The sequence below is a fragment of the Narcine bancroftii genome, chromosome 2, assembly GCF_036971445.1.
Source record: "Narcine bancroftii isolate sNarBan1 chromosome 2, sNarBan1.hap1, whole genome shotgun sequence".
In the NCBI taxonomy this organism is placed as follows: domain Eukaryota; kingdom Metazoa; phylum Chordata; class Chondrichthyes; order Torpediniformes; family Narcinidae; genus Narcine; species Narcine bancroftii.
In genome coordinates this window covers 296,619,376-296,637,742 of record NC_091470.1, presented here as the reverse complement: position 1 = coordinate 296,637,742, position 18,367 = coordinate 296,619,376, and the positions used below count along the sequence as shown (strand labels likewise).

The 18,367-nt window shown below is 34.0% G+C and overlaps 1 protein-coding gene across 5 annotated transcripts in view; it reads right to left on the bottom strand.

Annotated features, from left to right (window-relative positions):
* The window catches only part of nsmaf (neutral sphingomyelinase (N-SMase) activation associated factor), a 106,297-nt gene that overhangs the window by 46,097 nt on the left and 41,833 nt on the right, over positions 1 to 18,367 (bottom strand). For all 5 annotated transcript variants that reach the window (XM_069921432.1, XM_069921431.1, XM_069921435.1 and 2 more), the window contains 11 exons: positions 17,780 to 17,851; positions 16,429 to 16,537; positions 14,573 to 14,749; positions 11,397 to 11,476; positions 9,665 to 9,755; positions 8,861 to 8,924; positions 8,722 to 8,773; positions 8,508 to 8,628; positions 5,882 to 6,013; positions 3,892 to 3,934; positions 3,552 to 3,718 (listed from right to left, as the gene is read on the bottom strand). In XM_069921432.1, coding sequence (XP_069777533.1) covers positions 3,552 to 3,718; positions 3,892 to 3,934; positions 5,882 to 6,013; positions 8,508 to 8,628; positions 8,722 to 8,773; positions 8,861 to 8,924; positions 9,665 to 9,755; positions 11,397 to 11,476; positions 14,573 to 14,749; positions 16,429 to 16,537; positions 17,780 to 17,851 — 1,108 coding nt within the window. The remainder of the gene's footprint in view (positions 1 to 3,551; positions 3,719 to 3,891; positions 3,935 to 5,881; positions 6,014 to 8,507; positions 8,629 to 8,721; positions 8,774 to 8,860; positions 8,925 to 9,664; positions 9,756 to 11,396; positions 11,477 to 14,572; positions 14,750 to 16,428; positions 16,538 to 17,779; positions 17,852 to 18,367) is intronic.

The window sequence follows — 18,367 nt, the reverse complement described above, 5'->3', positions numbered from 1 at the left end:
TGTACCTTTTTCATTTGGTCTAATACCCTAATTAATACAGGTACTAATAATTCCTTAAATACTTTATACAATTTCTGGTGCTTTATTATTCTGTAATGACATTAAGGCCTCATAAACTTCTATTTCAGAAAAAGTATTGGATAATTCTAATCTTTCATCTTCATCTAACATAGAAGAAAATTTATGACAAGTTAAATTGCCTATTTTATTATAATCTTTTAAAGATTCTGATTGATAATGTTTGGCATAAAATTCCTTAAAATTATAATTTATTTCCTGTGTTTTATAAGTAACTTGACCAGTATTTTTCTTAATAGCAATTACTGTTATAGAAACTTGCTCTGATTTTAATTGCCATGTACTTGGTGAGCTCTTTCACCTAGTCATAATATTTTTGTCATGACCTCATTATATCTCTCTCCATTCTGTAAGTTTATGTTGTATTAGATCTTAATTTTTTTGATTCTAACAATAAAATATCTGTTGTCTCAAAAAGTCACAAAAATCATTTTTCTTCACCAATGTTGTATTTAATCTCCACCTAGAAGCTTTCTTTTGTTCTTCCTCCAATAAAATTGACAAAATTAAAGGTGAATGATCAGATAGAACTCGTGCTTGATATTCAACCTTTTGCACTCTAGATTGAAGTTGTGCAAAATTAAAAACATGTCTATTCATGAATATATTTTATGCTAAAAAGATTAAAAAGAATAATCTCTCTCACTTGGGTGAATTCTTCTCCATATATCCACTAACCCCAAATCTTCCATTTAATCTATTGCTATTTTACCTACTTTATTTTTTCATCATTTAATCACATGACCTATCCAGTTTAGGGTCCAAAGTAAAATTAAAATCTCCTAATATAATTTTTGTCTTAGTATTTGATAATTACACAAAAATATCTTGTACAAATTTACCATCAATGGTTGCAATTACATTCATTAGAGTCCATTGTTCCAAATAAATCTGACAATTTACATTGCTTCCTGCTGTAGCTATAATTGTGTTCAGTATTTTCACTGGTAAATTTTTATTTGCCAATATTGCTGTACCTCTAACTTTTAAATTAAATGAAGATGCCATTATGGTTCCTACTCAATCTCCTTTTAATTTTTCATGTTATTTTTCTGTCAAATGGCTATATCTATTTTTGCTTTATTCATATATTAATATAAATGGAAAAATTATGTATATTAATACTAATAAAAACCAGTTTTCCAACCCTCAGATCTCTTTACTCAATCTACTAGCCATCCCTCTCATTTTTACAACACTAATAATATATTTCTTAATGTTCTTGATATATTTAGGTGTATTGAGAAAAAGAAAAAAAACCCAGAAAAAATAGAAACACCCCCCAAAAGTGTACATTAAAATTACATCTTTAAAACCTTATCTATACGAGTTGTGATCAAAACCACAACAGCACTCATGATTCCGTAGAAGTTTGTCCTTCACTCCCAACTAACTCTCTCAAATTAATGTATCGTCTCTTGATGTATTACATCTATATAATCTTTACCATTTACTAATTTTTACTTATTTATAGATCCTTCAGGTTAAAACTTTCATTCTTAATAATCTCTCGAAAAAATTAATATTTCCTTTTTCCCTCTCTATATTATCAGCTATAATCGTTCAGTATTATCTCTCATTCCAAACATTACTCACTACTTGTCTCTCTTTCTCAGGCAATGAGTCTGCAGACACCTTTGCCTCATTGGGTTCTGTAACGAATCTATTTTTCCCACCTGGTACAAAAAACTTAATACTGCCAGATACCTTAAGACAATACATTTTTAACAGCATTGAATTATTTTGTCTTTTTCAACAAATCAAATGTCAGGGTGAAAGAAGATCTTATTTCATTGTAAATTAATGGTGATTGTCTTTATTTTGCTTGTTTTGCTGCCAGTTCCAAGATCTTTTCTCTCACTTCATTACAAAGCAATTTAACCAATATTGGACGTGGACTTTGATCTGGTTGTGGCTTTAGCCGTAATGCTCTATGAGCTCTTTCAATCTCATTATCTCCTTGAAATTCGGTTATCCCCAAAGATTGCAGAATCCAATGTTGCAAAAACTTCTTCATTTCCTGACCTTCATCATCTTCCAACAATTTTTATATTATTTCTTCTACTAAAAAATCAATTTTTTAGTTAATTTTTTGTTGCAGCCACTTCAGCCTGAAATTTTTTCATCTGTTAACATTTTGAATTTCAAATTCATTTCCTTTATTTTTTCTTCCACAACTTCAAATTTCATATCTACTTGCTACATCATTCTTTCCACCTTCTTTGTAAAATTCTTATTTTCAACCATATTCTCACTATACTTTTAACTTCTGGTGTTAGTTGCACCAAAGATTGTTGAAATTTTTCCATATAGTTCTTCATTTCAGCTGTAAGTATACAAGTCTCTCTCGTTTTTCTCTTTTTAGTCATAGATCATTGTTCTAGATGTAATTTTCATTCTTCTTAGTCTTCATCCTGATCGCTGGAGCTAGAAGTTTCTTGGTTTAAAAAAAAAATATTCTTTTTTTTGTGCTCTGGGCATGCACGAGAAGTCACACAGGCGCAGTCATTTCTTCTCCTGTAATGGGCAGCCATTGTCGGGGAGACCTTGTACAGCAGTCCAAGGTCTCCCCAGTTCCAGGCTCATTTCCACGGACTCCTACCTTCAGGACAGCTCCAGGATCCTTCTACAAGGTAGGTCTCCCTTCCTTATCTGTCTCTTTTTTTTTGTTCAGTTCCTTGTGCAGTTACAGCTGTTTTTCTTTCTTTGGTGACATCTTATTTATTTGATCTTCTGACAACGTTTCCTTCTACTTTTTTAAAAACTTCTTCAACCTTTATTAACTCATTTTTTTTTATAAAAACTTTATCAGAGAGAGAAAGGATTCACAATCTAACCCTACGTCATCACGTGGTATGACCCCCAAAAAGATGCAACTCTTAATACTAGAATTAACAGGGAAGACAGAAAAAAGTAAGAGGTGCCTTTTAATGATCTTCATATGGTTTGAAAGAATAGATCCTCTGAAAATATTTCCACTTGTAAATGGGAGAATCAACACTGGGTAGCTAGAATGTAATTTGTTTCCTCAATCCCACCAGAAATGTAGTGATTATCCTGCACAGCTACATGAAGATAAAACATGAAGAGAGAAATGAAGGATTTTGCTAACAAGGTGACAGGAAGTGGATTAATTTCAATTGTAAAAGTGTTCATGTGGAGGACTAATTATTTATATTTATTATATCAAAAAATTTCTATAATTATATTTTATAATAAAATAAATAAAAACTAAATTGTTTGCTTTGTGATGTGTACTGGTGTCAAAAACTGCCTTTTGCATCCTACTGGCAGAACACAACATTCCATACGATCTTGCTTAAGATGAAAATTATCAGCTGATTTACATCTACCTTAAGCTTAAAACAATTTTTTATGACAAGAGTGACAATAGCAGCACAAATGCCTTAATCACCGAGTTATTATCGTTCTGGAGTAAATATTTACGCAACTTATTTGTATCACTTCTTTACCTGGAGACAACTCTGTCATGGAAGTACCACGGCTGAATCCTCTGGACAGATTCTGAAACTTTGGCATTATTCTTTGAGGATGTGGACTGATGAACAACTGTTTTGGAGTCTGTCCAAATTCTAGGATCTGTGTTAGCATTGCTATCTTCTGATTTGGGTCCTTGATGCTGAAGAGATTGTAATGCAAGTATTTAAATGATCCCAGTGGTGAAGAGACTTTTACATGAAAGTTAAATGGTCTCAAAAGCATTTCATTTGTTGTATTGTACATATTAAATTATATTGTTCATTACAATGTTTTAACCTTTAAGAGATGTAAAGAAGACATTATATTCATTACCTGTCCCAATCAACTCCTCCTTCATAAGTCAAAGGATGAAACACTGCAACAAAGTGAAATTATAGTCAGTTTCTTTTGCTATTTAATTATTCAATCTTCTTTCTAAAGTTGATGACAATGAACTTAAAACTCAAAGGAGTTGATCAAATATTAAGTTTTTTGTTTATACTCAGATTCACAGTTGGATTCTAGCATCAAGCATGCTAAGGTTCCAGGTCTTGTTGGATCTGAAACAAATTGATTAACCAATTTTCACTGTCATCTCATCATACAGTGGAACCGTGATTTAATGCGAGTCCGGATATAATGCGATGAGCCATTGGACCCAGGCCGCTGCCGGGACTGTCAGTTTACTAAAAATTAATTTGTGTTTTAATTTCAACTGTACCTATAACCATTTATTGAAATACCAATTTAGCGCAATCCGCTTTTATTGCAATGTGATTTTTTTTGGACTCAAACTATTGTGTTATAACACGGTTCCACTGCATTTGGTGACCTCTGCTAACCAGAGATCTTCATACAGCTCTTCAACTTATTTTTCAAAAGTCTTCCTAAAGTTCAATGTTTTATCTCTCTTATTGCCCAACTCAGGAAGTCTTCCTTTTCATCACTTACCCCATTTTATAGCTTTTTTCTCTTCCAGATGTTTAGTCTTCAGATTTTTTAAAAAACCCTAACATAAAAAATTCAAGCTGTTTTCATAGAATTTGAATCAGGAGTATGCTTTCATGGATGTAAATCTAAACATTGTAAAAGTTTCAAGGGACTCAAATTTTTCAATAGAAGTTAAAGAAATAATTCAATGCAAGCAGAGTACAATTAAAAGGACAGGTATATGGATGAGAAGAAGATGGAGGGTTATGGGCATTGTGCAGGGAGGTGGGACTAGAGAGGGGTGTTTGGTTCGGTGTGGACTAGAAGGGCCTAATGGCCTGTTTCCGTGCTGTAATTGTTATGTTATGTTATGTTATGGAATTGACAAAGGTGAAGACATGAATTTGTTTCTCATGAAAATTAGGTTATATTATCAGTTGTTTGTATGTATTTTGTTACAAAATCAAAATCAAATTAAACCTAATAAAAAAAAAAGGAACTTTTTTTAATGATCCAAAATTTACTCATTTTAAAATTACGCACTAGCTGGATTGGATACTATTTGTGGCATTCAGAACAAATTAAAATATTCAAATTTAGGTAATTTAATGCACTTGAAAAGGATGGGGGAAAAAAAAGCAATTCATCATGCCTGGTGAATTTTCACAATTTCAGAGCTTTTTATCACTCAAAATTAATATGCTTATATACACACCTCTCTGAGCAATGTAAATGAACAATAGTCTGTTGGTCAATGATGGTGTCCCAAAATATCCATTCAAAGAAAATAAGTCTGCAGATTTAAAAAGACTGAAAATTCTCACGTTTTTCGTAAAACTGTCAATAAAGCTTAGGACCAAAAAACCAAAACGTGTAAAAATTGAACTTGTATTACATGAACAATTTTTACTTTTTTATCATAATGAAAGTAGCAACAACCAACCATTATTAAAATCTACTCATTGTTATTTTCTAATAAATTTAATTGTATTCACTCAGTCTAAGAGTATACTTATTTTATTCAATAACTTCAGGACCACCCAAGGGTTCATTTTAATTAAACTGATAGATATTTTTCACTTGGACTGCTCACATTCCTGGAACTTGACTAATACAAACTTTCTCTGATACCTGTATCTAAGTTCACGGGGAAAGGATTGTTTCTCCTTATTCAATCTCTGCAAGTTTCAAAGTAATTGGCCAGCTTTAATTTTTTAATTTAAAAAACAGCAGTTGGAACATTGCTGCCAGTACCTAATGCATTCAAATCAATCGAGTTTTCATGTTTCAATTTCTAAAGCTAACAATTAGAAGGAATACAAATGTTCATATTCATAAGCAATTTGTTACTTTTGAACATGCCATAATTTAAAAAATTAATATTTTACAATACCATTATATGCTGCAATGGCTTCACTTCCTCTTTGCTTGTAGCCAAATATTAGATCAATCCATTCATGTAGATGTTCAGAAACATACTGGCTCTCTAAAGCATCCCTGTTCTTCTGAAGAAAATCATCAGGTCCTAGGGAATAACATTAATTTTAATTGAGAGCTACAAAATTTTCCACGACAACCCCAGTTTTGGCTTTTAAATTGATGGGATAGTTAAAAGAGAAATGAAACAAAGAAAGATCTGATGAAGGCATCAGTGTCACAACATGTTGCTTATCGCATGACATGTTTACATATTTGAATTCTAAACGTTGTATTCAAATTCTATGCATATGACACCCAGACATTGTTTTTCTTCTCTGCTGTGGTTTAAGACCATGAACTAAATTTTTTTTTTAAACTCTAGTTTAGCTTGGCATCTACCAGTCTGAAGTCAGTAGTGTGTGAATATCTATTGCTGCTGGGTTTTGGGGTCCTTTAGGCTCATAACAGTAGTTTTACTGTAAAAGCATCCTTTATAGGTACATTTGCAAATCCCAGAATGCTTTGCAAATGCATTGCCTCATAGCTTCACCAATTCAAGTTCAAACCTGATCTCTGGTGCTGACTGTGTGGAGGTGTTCTGGTCAGGTAGGCTTCCCTTGGTTGCTCAGATTTCCTCACACAAGTCATAACATGCTGGTTGATTAGTTAATTCCTATAAAATCATGGGTGGTGTGCTTGGCGGTTGGAGAATCAAGGTAGAGATTAAAGATATGAGTGAGAAAATATTATTGGGGAAATAGGATTTACAGGAATACCTCTAAAGAGATTTCAATCCAGATAAGTGTGTGGCAATGCATTTTGGATGGACAAACCTGAAGGCTGAGTACAGGGTTAATGGTCAGTTACTTAAGAGCAACATCCCTCAAGGTCGCCGCACAAATCGATAGGATAGTTAAGGTGGCCTATGGGATGCTGGGCTTCATTAATAGAGGGATTGAATTCAGGAATAGAGAGGCCATGTAATCTCTGGTAAAACCACATTTAGAGTATTGTGTTCAGTTCTGGTCACCTCATTATAGGAAGGATGTGGAAGCTATGGAGAAGGAACAGAAGAAATTTACCAGGATGTTGTTTGGATTAGGAAACAAGTCTTATGAGGCAAGGTTAGCAGAGCTGAGTCTTTTCACTTTGGAGTGTAGAAGGATGAAACTTAGAGGTCTACAAGATTATGAGAGGCATAGTTAGGGTGAACAGCCAGCACCTGTTTCCCATGGCAGAAATAGCAAACATCAGAGGACATATGTACAAAGTTAAGGGAGGGAAGTTTAGGGGAGACATCAGGAGTACGTTGTGGTATTTTTTTTATTTTTTATTTTTTTTACACAGTGTGCCATGGATGGTGGTAGAGGCTGAAACATTGGGGGTATTTAAAAGACTTTTAGACATATACATGGATGAAACAAAAATAGAGGATTATGGGGTAGGGAGGGTTTATTCCTTTTTTTAAAAAAAGAAGAAATATATGGGTCAGCACAACATAAAGGGCTGAAGGCCTGTATTGTGTTATATTGTTCTATGTTCTAGAGCACACATGTCAAACTCAGGCCCACGGGCCAAATTTGGCCCGTGATATAAAGCTACAGCTAATACTACAAATCCCAGAATGCTTTGCAAATGCGTTGGCATCAGCCCGCTAGTCGCCCCCACCTCCTCTCTACTTTCATTAGCATCTGCGACCTGTCGCCCAACTCACACGTAATAAACCCCTTACGAAAAATGGCCAAACGAAAGACAGAAAACAGGACCTTTCAAGACAGGTGGGAGGTAAACTCTGACCTCAGAGTTTGATGAACTTGCATCTAAGAAGAGATGCCAAGTATCTGGTTTAGACCCAGGTGCATCAGAGTAAATCACAGTGTAGCAAGCTAAGCTTGGATTAATATTTTCTTTGGTTAACTTTGGACTGTTCATAGTTGAAAGATTGGATTTTCATTGAAGCAAGTTGTTATTTTTTTGACTTGTTGGCTTGTGAAAAAAAAAACATTTAAAAGGAGCTTAAAGGCTATAGAGAAATATTATTTATTGAATATTTTATTTCTCATTTGTTAATGCTTCTTCTGGAAAGAGTTTAACCAAAACTATTATTAAACATTTATTTTAATAAGAAAAAGTTTAACATTACATATGTTGAAAGAAGAGAAAACATGCAGATGTTGAAAATTTTCAATAAATATTTAGTTTGGCCCACGACTTAGTCCAAGTTTTTAATTTTGGCCCTCTGTGAATTTGAGTTTGACACCCCTGTTCTAGAGCATTGGCCCAATAGAACAAATGGTTTCTATGTCATCAGGAAATAAGAGAGAAGATATATGAAATAATACATTAGTGTAGTGGTTAACATAATGTGATTGAAGTATCAGCAGCCCAGGCTCAAATCTGGTGCTGTTTGTAAGGAGTTTGTATGTTCTCCCTGTGTCCATGTGGGTTTTCTCCGGGTGCTCCAGTTTACTCTCACAGACGTACAGGGTGAGAATGTTAATTTGTCCCATCTGTGTATTTAAGGCAAGCACAGGTTCATGGACTGGAAGGTTCTACTACCATACTGAAAGAACAACTTAATATTAAACAGGTCTAATCACCCAACGCCCATGCTGGAAGTTCCACAGAGTCCACTGTCTTTCCTCCTTGCCTCTTTCCAAGATCTAACTTCAAACTGTTCACAATGAAGCTCGAATTTGTGCCATAAAACTCTGGTATCAACTGATGAATGAAAAATGAAATAATGATTAATATACTTGTTGGCAATTCAAATATAGCAAATTCCAGTCAAATACACCAGAGTTCATCTGTTACCTCTTTGAAGTCTGTGGCTCCTTCCAAACAATTTTTCCATGTCTCTGCAAAACTGAATACAGCACAGGAATTTACATTTATCAATTAATTCAAATCCTTATAAATGACAAATCAGATTTCTTGAAGTGTTGAAACAAACCTGTTGAACATTCTATCAGCATTGTCAAACTTCCCATTTTGTAAACACAACATGTACTCAGGGGCTGAAAAAGACACCATAAGTTTGCCTCTAAAAATATTGTAAATAACATTTAGAAATGTAGAATGCTGCTATGTTCCAGCAGGTCTGATTGTAACTATAAAGAGCAGACTCCAGATATATTATGCTGGTTATGCTATTCTTGCCTTCTCAATTCCAATTTCATGGTTGCAGAATTTGCAGCCTATTAAATATTTAAATAGTAAATCAATTTATGATAATGGTTAATGAACACTGAAACATTTCAAAGAAATTACAAAAAGAGAGTGTTTAACCCTAACCCTTGAACTCCAAGATATAATTCATTACCAAAGAAGAGAACAGCAATATGCTAACATTGTTTTAATATTTAGCATTCTCCTCTTGCTTTCATTTTCTGAATTATATACCTTTAAATTAAAATATAATGGCATTTTGGTAAAGAATTCAGTAGTTTCCATTTTAATTTCATATTCACCAGAGAAGCCATTTTAACAGAATGACAATTAGTAAATAAACAATTATAATCTTGAATTTCCTTACTCCATACAAACTTTTGTAAATAGGTTACAAAGTCCAAAACAAATCAGATATTAAATATCATAAAACATTAAATGGGCATCACCTTTCAGTTAATTTTCCAAAAACCTTTCTAAATCAGAGATGATGTGAAACATCACCTAATTTTTGTGCACTAAACTCTATATATATATTTTAAAAAATCATAAGTGAATTCACTGCCAATGAGAAAAAAGGTAATCTTACCAACTCTTACAAGGTAGAAGAGGACATAACCTGGGGAAGAATAGTGACTTCCATACATGAACTTTGGCTCAGGCATTTCTCGATAGCGATTCTAAAACAAAAGAACACTTATGAATCTATCTTTTGTATACTGATACTCACCCAGCATAATTTAGACAAAAACAACAGGCACAAAAATAAAATACCAACAGACACTAGAAGTCTGAAATAAAAACAAAATTCTAGAACATTATAAAATCACCAGTATCCAGCATCTATGAATATGGAGGATGGCAGATTTGCAAATTTTCTGGTTGCTTGAGATATACACTTACAATTACACCTGCATTAAGAATAAACAGTTTGAAAAACAAAAAAAGTGCAAAATGTAAAGTAAATTTAAAAAGTATGTAGTCCCTAATGAAGTAAAGTTCACTTTAATCAGTTAATTCCTGTAACTTTAAATTTAAATCCGAACCCCAGTCACTGGAGCTGCAACAGAGTTGCGCTAACCATGGCCCTGTTATAAATAACTCCCCTCCCCCATGTTTACAGATAAAGCCTACTAATAATCTTAATACTAACAAAGATAAAGACTATTGCGAGGCAGGAAGACACTTTGGCAGAGTCGCCCCGGCTGCATCAGCCATCTCTCCTCATTCTGGCAACCACCATTTTATTCAAACACAACTTAATTGAATCAGCTTCATTGGCTGAATGTTTGCTCCCATCTTCACCAAAATGTCTCGGGAGTTATGGCATGCACCTTACAGGATTTACAACTTAGCAGCTGGAAAACCAAATACTTGGCTGGATGCCATATATGCAACAAAAATTGCAGTAGAATTGCCTGACAATGAAGATTTGCTTCCTAAACACTTTTGAGTGTATTGTATGGATTTTGGAACGCTGACTACTAAAATCACTAAATTTTTCATATAACATACCGCATTTTAGCTATAACCTATTTTTGTGATTTCCTGTCATATTTTTAACATGCTTCAAGCAAACAAAAACATGAAGTGCAGCATGTCATTGAAAATTCATTTACTGCATTTGCATTTCGAATTCTTCCCTGTTGATCTTGGTGCAATCAGGAATGAACATGGCGAAATATTTCACCAGGACATTGTGACAGTGGAAAAGCACCATAAGGACAACTGGAATCCGTCAATGCTGGCCCACTATTGTTGCACACTGATACAAAAGGCATCAGATGCTGAGTATAATCAAAAATCAATTTTTAGGTTAATTGAACAAACGTAATGTGCCAGCATCATTATGCAATTAAACAGGTTAAATTCAATAAAAGTTAATTTAATGTTAATATGTGATACAGCAATTCTAAAATTATCCTTGTTCAACTTGAAGTTGTCTCTCATAATCCTCAGTTTCTTTTTGGGAAGCAAACATTTTGAAAAAAATTTGTTGTCCAGTGTTATTATTCAATTACTAAAAGAGATTTACTTCAACCAAAGAATGGTTATAGCGTAACACTGTAACAGTGCCAGCAATCGGGACTGGGGTTTGAATCCTGTGTTGTCTGTAAGGAGTTAGAATGTTCTCCCTGTGTCTGCATAGGTTTTCCCTGGGGACTCGGTTTCCTCCCATCCTTCAAAATGTACCGGGGGCTTTAATTCAATTGGGTGGCATGGGCTCATGGGCTGAAATGGCTTGGTGCCATGCTGTAAGTGTAAATTAAAAATTAAAGATTTATTCAGACAATATGATTTTCTGTGACAACCACCCTTACCAACAATCGATCAAGTCGTTCTTTATTTAAGGCACCCACTGGTTTTCCGAGGTCACGAAATGTTTTAGGATTTGAAAGATCTGTTTCAAAACAAAAATTAGAATTATGCTATCACATCTGTGCTGCAAGAAGCAGGCAAATGTATTCAATGTGGCCCCCAAACCAATGGCTACCTCAAGAAAGGCACAAAAGGTTTTGATGAGATTCTGACAGTGCTGAGTTTCACAAAGATAGCTCTGGCTATTTTATTGAGGAAGGTTCTATTGAGCTAGACAGTGCCTTTTCATAAGTCTGTATTTTAGATGTATCCTATTTTTGTGATTTCCTGTCATATTTTTAACATGCTTCAAGCAAACAAAAACATGAAGTGCAGCATGTCATTGAAAATTCATTTACTGCATTTGCATTTGGAATTCTTCCCTGCTGATCTTGGTGCAATCAGTGATGAACATGGTGAAATATTTCACCAGGACAATGGAAAACCACCATCAGGACAACTGGAATCCGTAAGTCAATCAGTTCATGGTCTTAAGAGAATATTTTTGAGAATCCATAGAGAAAGGAGTAGGGAGATCCCCCTGTTGGGACAGGCTACGCAATTCATTTGGCTTAATGTCTTATCACCAGAATGTTCAAGAATTGCAGTTTGCCTTACTGCTGATAACTTCTGACAAACCATTCCTGAGTAGATGGAATCTCAATGCCACCAACTACTGCTCTCAAGTCACTGTGTTGGGCTTGAAATCATCACCGATTTTCCGAAACGTGCTTTCTGAAAGGAATGCAGCAGTCTGTGTAGAAGTTTATCCCCTAGAGATGCAAATAGTGATGTAGAAGATGTGACAGAGGTAGTTTCTAAAACAAGAAGAACAGCTTTAGCAGCAGAGACCTGTGTGAGGTGGGAGAGCTGGCTGGCAGGGGGAATGGTGACCAGACTATAGTTAAGACATTTACAAGACTATGGCAACAGTCTCTGGAGCAACAGTTGTGCTAGATTCCCATTGGAAAACCAGTTACTTCTGATTTAAATTTTAAATTTGATTTGTCTGTCATGTTTAAAAATATTTTTTGAAAATTTTGTTTTCCATTTGCGTCAAAACAGATACAGTATTTGTCCATAACATGAAAATTATAAAATTATGACACAAAAATAATACAATTTTTATATATTTTCTCCTCCCCCACCCAACCCCCTCCCTCCCCAAAAAAGAAAAAGCCTGTCTAATAAACCTGTATCTTTTAATTAATTAATTTCAATTTACATAGCAGTCTTAAACTATAACTAATTAGGGTGGGTTGGATGGGGGTGGTGGACGCTACAGATAAAGTGGTAGTGATAAAATCCATGTAGGGTTTCCAAATCTTATAATTTACAAAATCAACCAGAAAAGTTTGATATGTTATTCTCTCTAATGGTATCTAATTTAATAGTTCCATTCGCCATCTATTCAACCCCACAATATCACTTGATTTCCTTGTACAGCTATAGATTTCTTTGCTATTGCCATACAAAAACTTCTTTTGATAAATATCTATCTTAAATTGGGAAATAACTCCCAAAAAAAAAAATCTGGGATCCTTCAAAATTTGCATCTTCAAAACTTGTCCCAATAAACTTATATCCTTCCAGAATTTATCTACGTTTTCACATTGCCAACTGCATGCAAAAAAGATCCTACCTCTTTATTACATCTAAAACATTGATCAGAACAATTCTAATGAAGTGTATGCAATTTGTATGGAGGATAATATAATTGATGTAAAAAATTAAATTGCACCATTTGATATCTACCATTAATTGTATTAGTTACACTTTCATAACATAATTTTGACCATATTTAATCTTGAATCTGTATATTTAAATCTTTTTCCCATCTGGATTTAGATTTAATTAAATCCTTTTTCCAAGTAGTCTCTTGTAATTTAAAATAAAAAACGTATCCATTATTAGATATTCAAATTGACTTCGTTCTGGCAATTTAAAATTCCTCCCTAATTTTCTTTTTAAATATGATTTAAGTTGATAATAAGAATAAATAGTATTATGTGGTATATTATACTTATCTTTCAATTAATCAAAAGTCAAAAAAACAGATCCCAAAAAATAATCCCTTATTTTTTTTATTCCACAATTATACCAAACATCGAAATAACGATTATTAACCGTAAAAGGAATTAAAGGATTTTGACTTAATATCATTTTAGCCAAATAATAATTCTTTATTCCTCTTTCTATATGTACTCCATTCCATATTTTGAGTATATATAAATTGGTGGATCAAATTTTCCTTTTAATAACCCCTCGTGCCTTTTATATAAAATGTGTTCAGAATTATGTTCTCCTACTTCACTCATTTCAATTTACACCCATGCAATCTCTTCACAGGTCTGATAACAAGAAGACAAAAATCTAAGTTGAGCTGCTTTACCTAATTTTTAAAATTAGGTAATTGAAGTCCCCCTTGATCAAATTTCCATGTTAATTTTTTCAACGCCATCTGAGGCATTTTATCCCTCCAAATAAATCTTCTTACACTTTTATTTAAATTCTGAAAAAAAACATCAGTTATGTTAAAATTAAATGCTATTATTATCATGATTAATCTTGTTACCGTTTGCTGTGAACATTCTTTGTGAATTCAAAACGGCAATAGAATGTGGCAACATTTTGCAAGCTGCCAGTACGGCAAGTGTAATGAAGTTTCTCACTATCTCTGCACACATAGCAATAAGTCATTTAATCACTTTCTGCAAACTGTTCCCAAAGACCCCAACAGAGACAAATATCAATATTGTAAAGGATTGACTCAAATCTTGTCTTTTCAATGCACAATCCAAAGTTGCCATATGGAACATGCCAGACTATGTGTTGACAGACACTGGCATGGTCACTGCAATAGCGGGAAAGACTAAAACTTTGAGGGCTCCTGCCATTGTACATCGAAGGGTTAGATCCTGCATTAAAAACTCCTGGAGCTATTGCTCACAAAACTTGCACAAAAGACAAATAAACCACATGAGGTCATACTGGGAATGGTGACAAATGAAATGGCCAAATTATATTTTTACAAATTTTATAAATAAACCATATTTACAGAAATATCTGAACATTTGCACAAAATACCATGTCAAAGCCCATACCCATTTGCTTTAATGATAATTAATATTCATGTTACCTAATTCTGAAGAAGTATAATCAGCTATGATCCAAGGAAAAACAGGATATTGAGATAAATCATTGCAGCTGCGGTCAGCCAAATTATTGAGGTGCAAGAGATATTGATAATTTGAGAGATGTCCTTTTTGCCACTGTAGCATGTAACTTTCAGCTGTTTGTTCAGTAATGTGATTTTCTGTAGAACCAAATAATGATGGGGAAAAATAATTAGTTTCCTGTCCAAAATACAGCTAAAAATTCAGTTTTTTAACAGAAATCATTACTTCTGGACTCAAGTAATTCTTTTACATTATCTGCAATTTGGACATTAAGATCAATAAAAACAGCTCTTGTTCTAAAGTAGTCAACATTTATACTTGATGCCCAAGTTTAATTTCTGGTGCAGTTTCTTATGAATTTCACTTTTTAATTCTGACAATAGGAAAAGTGCTTCAAAAAATAAATTCCAAATGCTGGAAATGGTCAGCAGATCAGACAACAATTATCAAAATGGAGAAATAAAATCAGAGTTTCAGTACACGCAATCTATTTTCTGAGGAAAGGTCTTTTCGACTGAGATATTCCCAAATTATTGTATAAAAACTTGATCATATTGCAACTCAGTGAGGCAAAAAGAAGGTGGGGGGGGGGGGTGGGAAGAGAGGTGTTAGTGTAAGGTGAAAGACGCAAAAGTTTGGAATCTTTCACTGTCTTTTGCAGCCATCGCTGTTGTAAAATAAATAACCTGCTCCTTATACAGAATTATATCTTAGAAATATTGAAAAGGGCTCAAATACTGGAGATAACTCCCTTGTTTATCTTTGAATTAGAGCAGTGAAATCCTTTTTTGTCCGAGGGCAGAGAATCTCAGTTTAATCTACTCACCTGAAAAAAACCAGCTCATTTCATGAGCACGCCTTCAATGCTCTATTGTTAAGAGTTGCAATAGCAGAACATGCAAATTGTGATATCAGAATGAAGTGAATATAAATAATGAAGGCCATGGATTTTTTAAATATATATATATATATATATTTTTTTTTAAAAATTATGCAAAGAATACGAAAAGCTAAATTAGACCCAAACAAATGTAAAATCTTGTGTCAAGGGAAATGGGTATACTAACAACCATCTTTTCCTCCAATCTCCTGCTAATAGAAGAACCAGTTACAAAATGTTTATATAGTTTTTGAATAATCCCACTGGGATTCAAGTACACAAAACATTCCTCTTACCATTTTTGCAGAGCATATTATATTTAACAATACAACCTTCTTAAAGCTTTAATTGAAATACAAAAATAGAATAGACATGTTGCCTTGCAGAAGTATACTATTCACTTTCATTGATTTTATAATGCTTAAACAGTTCAAATTTCCAACTGGTCGGCTGAAAAGAAAATCATAATAAAGAAGCAGGTCATGTGGCCTATTAAATAAAAATTCAGATGACAGTTAAATATTGATTGAAAATAGGGAGCCAAGTCAGAGCCAACCACTATCAGATTGTGTACTATTTACTAACTTACTGAAATCAATACTGTGCATTAGTTTAACTTCTCTGCATTGTGCAATATTTCACAAATCATTTGTAGGAGCCACCCAAAAGACCCGGAACATTGTTCACGTAAATAAAGAATCAGGCTTCAAAAGATTTTTTGATCATGATTTCAATGCACTGTATTAACGTGCTACATCACAATAATATTTCTGTACATTTTTTAAAAAGCATTTGCAGCACAGTCTAGGTATAGCTTTCATGTATTGGGATTTCACAATTTGAAGCAGATTTGGAAGAAAACATCAGAATTTCTTCTCTCTGGATTGATTATCTATATTCAGTAATCAAGCACTAGCAAATTTTGAATCAACTGACCTAAAAAGGTTGCCATGTAGTAATAGAGTTCATCACGATCTTTGGAGTTGTAAAATTTCAAGTAGATATCAGAACAAAGGTCATTTTCCGTGCAAAATATCTCAAGGCCCTAAAGGAAAAAGATTGGTAGGGGAAACATGGTATCAAAACTTCAATCTACCCATTATGACAACAAATATTGTATGACCACCAATACTCTAAGGTAAAGTTAGAATACAGATCTCCTGATAAAACTCATTTCACTCCACCATGAGTTTAGAAAATATATTACATCCGTTTCGAGCCCAGAGGACCCCAAAACCCAGCAGCATACATATTCACCAAGACAAATGGTTACTTAAACAAAAGTTGCTTTTAATTATCTTTAAACATGAAACCAGGATCAAACTTTAACTTATTACTATTAACTTAACTAACCTAATTTAACCCCCTTCTAATTCTAAGCTCACGTGTATGTAATTTGTATGCAAGTTCAGAAAAGTTCTTTGATTCACAGTCCAATATCACTTATCATTCCTCCAAGTTTATTGGTTGTAGGCAATTCTTATACTGTACACAGAATTTATGAAGTTCACCAGGCTTTGGTGCTTGAAAGGTAAATGGCTACTGCTCAGGAAGGTTCTTGTCGGTTCTCAGAGAGAGATTTGTTGTTCGCTGGACACCCACAACTGATTCATTGTAACCAGACACTTCAGTGTCTTGCTGAGAAAACTTGCCCCATCAGGGTTTTCCAGATAACCTCTTTCTTTCAGGTCACCATAGAGTTCCTTTTGTTTCTCTTATTTTAAATGTAAGATTAGGCAGCCAGTCCTCTCCTCTTGCATGAACCACAAGGGCGCTGAACTAAGCACTCACAACCAGTCTTCCAAATGGGGTTTTTCCACAAGCTTGTCAGCTTGTCCTGTTCCATTCCCAGCTGCTGCTGAACTGTAAAAAGCCTGTTTATCTCTCTCTGCTTGCAAAACCACATGACCCTCTTATAACAGCAAGTTCCACTCTAGACAGCCTGTGGTTCCGAGGAGTTTCTTTCATCCGTTGCTTTTTACTAAATAACAATCCATTAGTGAAGTCTCTTGGGCACTCTGCAAAGTTTTTGCAAAGGGTCTTGGAGCCAGACTACCTAGCATGAGCAGAGCTCCAGTATTTTAAAAATCTCTTTTTTTAAAGTGTTTGTATGTGACCTACTCTAAAAAACCTGCCCCAATTTATCTCCCAAAAACATATCTATAATCTGTCACACATCGAATTACAACTCCATGTTAATCGACCTTTTAATACATTTTTCATGCAAACAAATTGTAATTGTTCCAAAATAAAGTCAAATAAATTTAGGAACGAGTTTTGTTCTCACCAAAGGTTTTAACCCATGTCGCCTTTTGTAAATGCGTCTCACATCATGCAACATTATCTGTACCACTGTCTCCTAAAATACACAAGTTAAAAACATAAATTATTTGGAATTAGTTATTTCCTTTAGGAAAAATAAAGTGATCTCACAAACTTAGAATTTTGTGATCTGTGCAAAAGACATGTTTCTATATTTTACTACTCATGATTAAAAATTTAAGCATTCTAAACCGTTATGTCAACAAATGCACATCATACTTACTTTGTGATATTAAATATGAGATATAGTTCAAGGTTGCTTCAAGCTCAAATGTGAACAACCCTCAAAGTACACTTCAGTCATTCACCCAAGCTACTCCAGCAGCACCTCCCAAACTAACAACTTCTACCTCTAAGAATCAGGACAACAAGCGGTTGAAGGTTCACACTATTATGAGATAGAAATGTATTGTTGGTCCTTGACTGCTACTGTGGAAGTACTTTCATACTTTCATTTAAAGGACCACATCTATTGAATAGCTAGCTCACTGTCACATTCTCAGGGGCAATAACATACAAGCAATAAATGCTGTCCTTGCCAGCAATGCCAGGT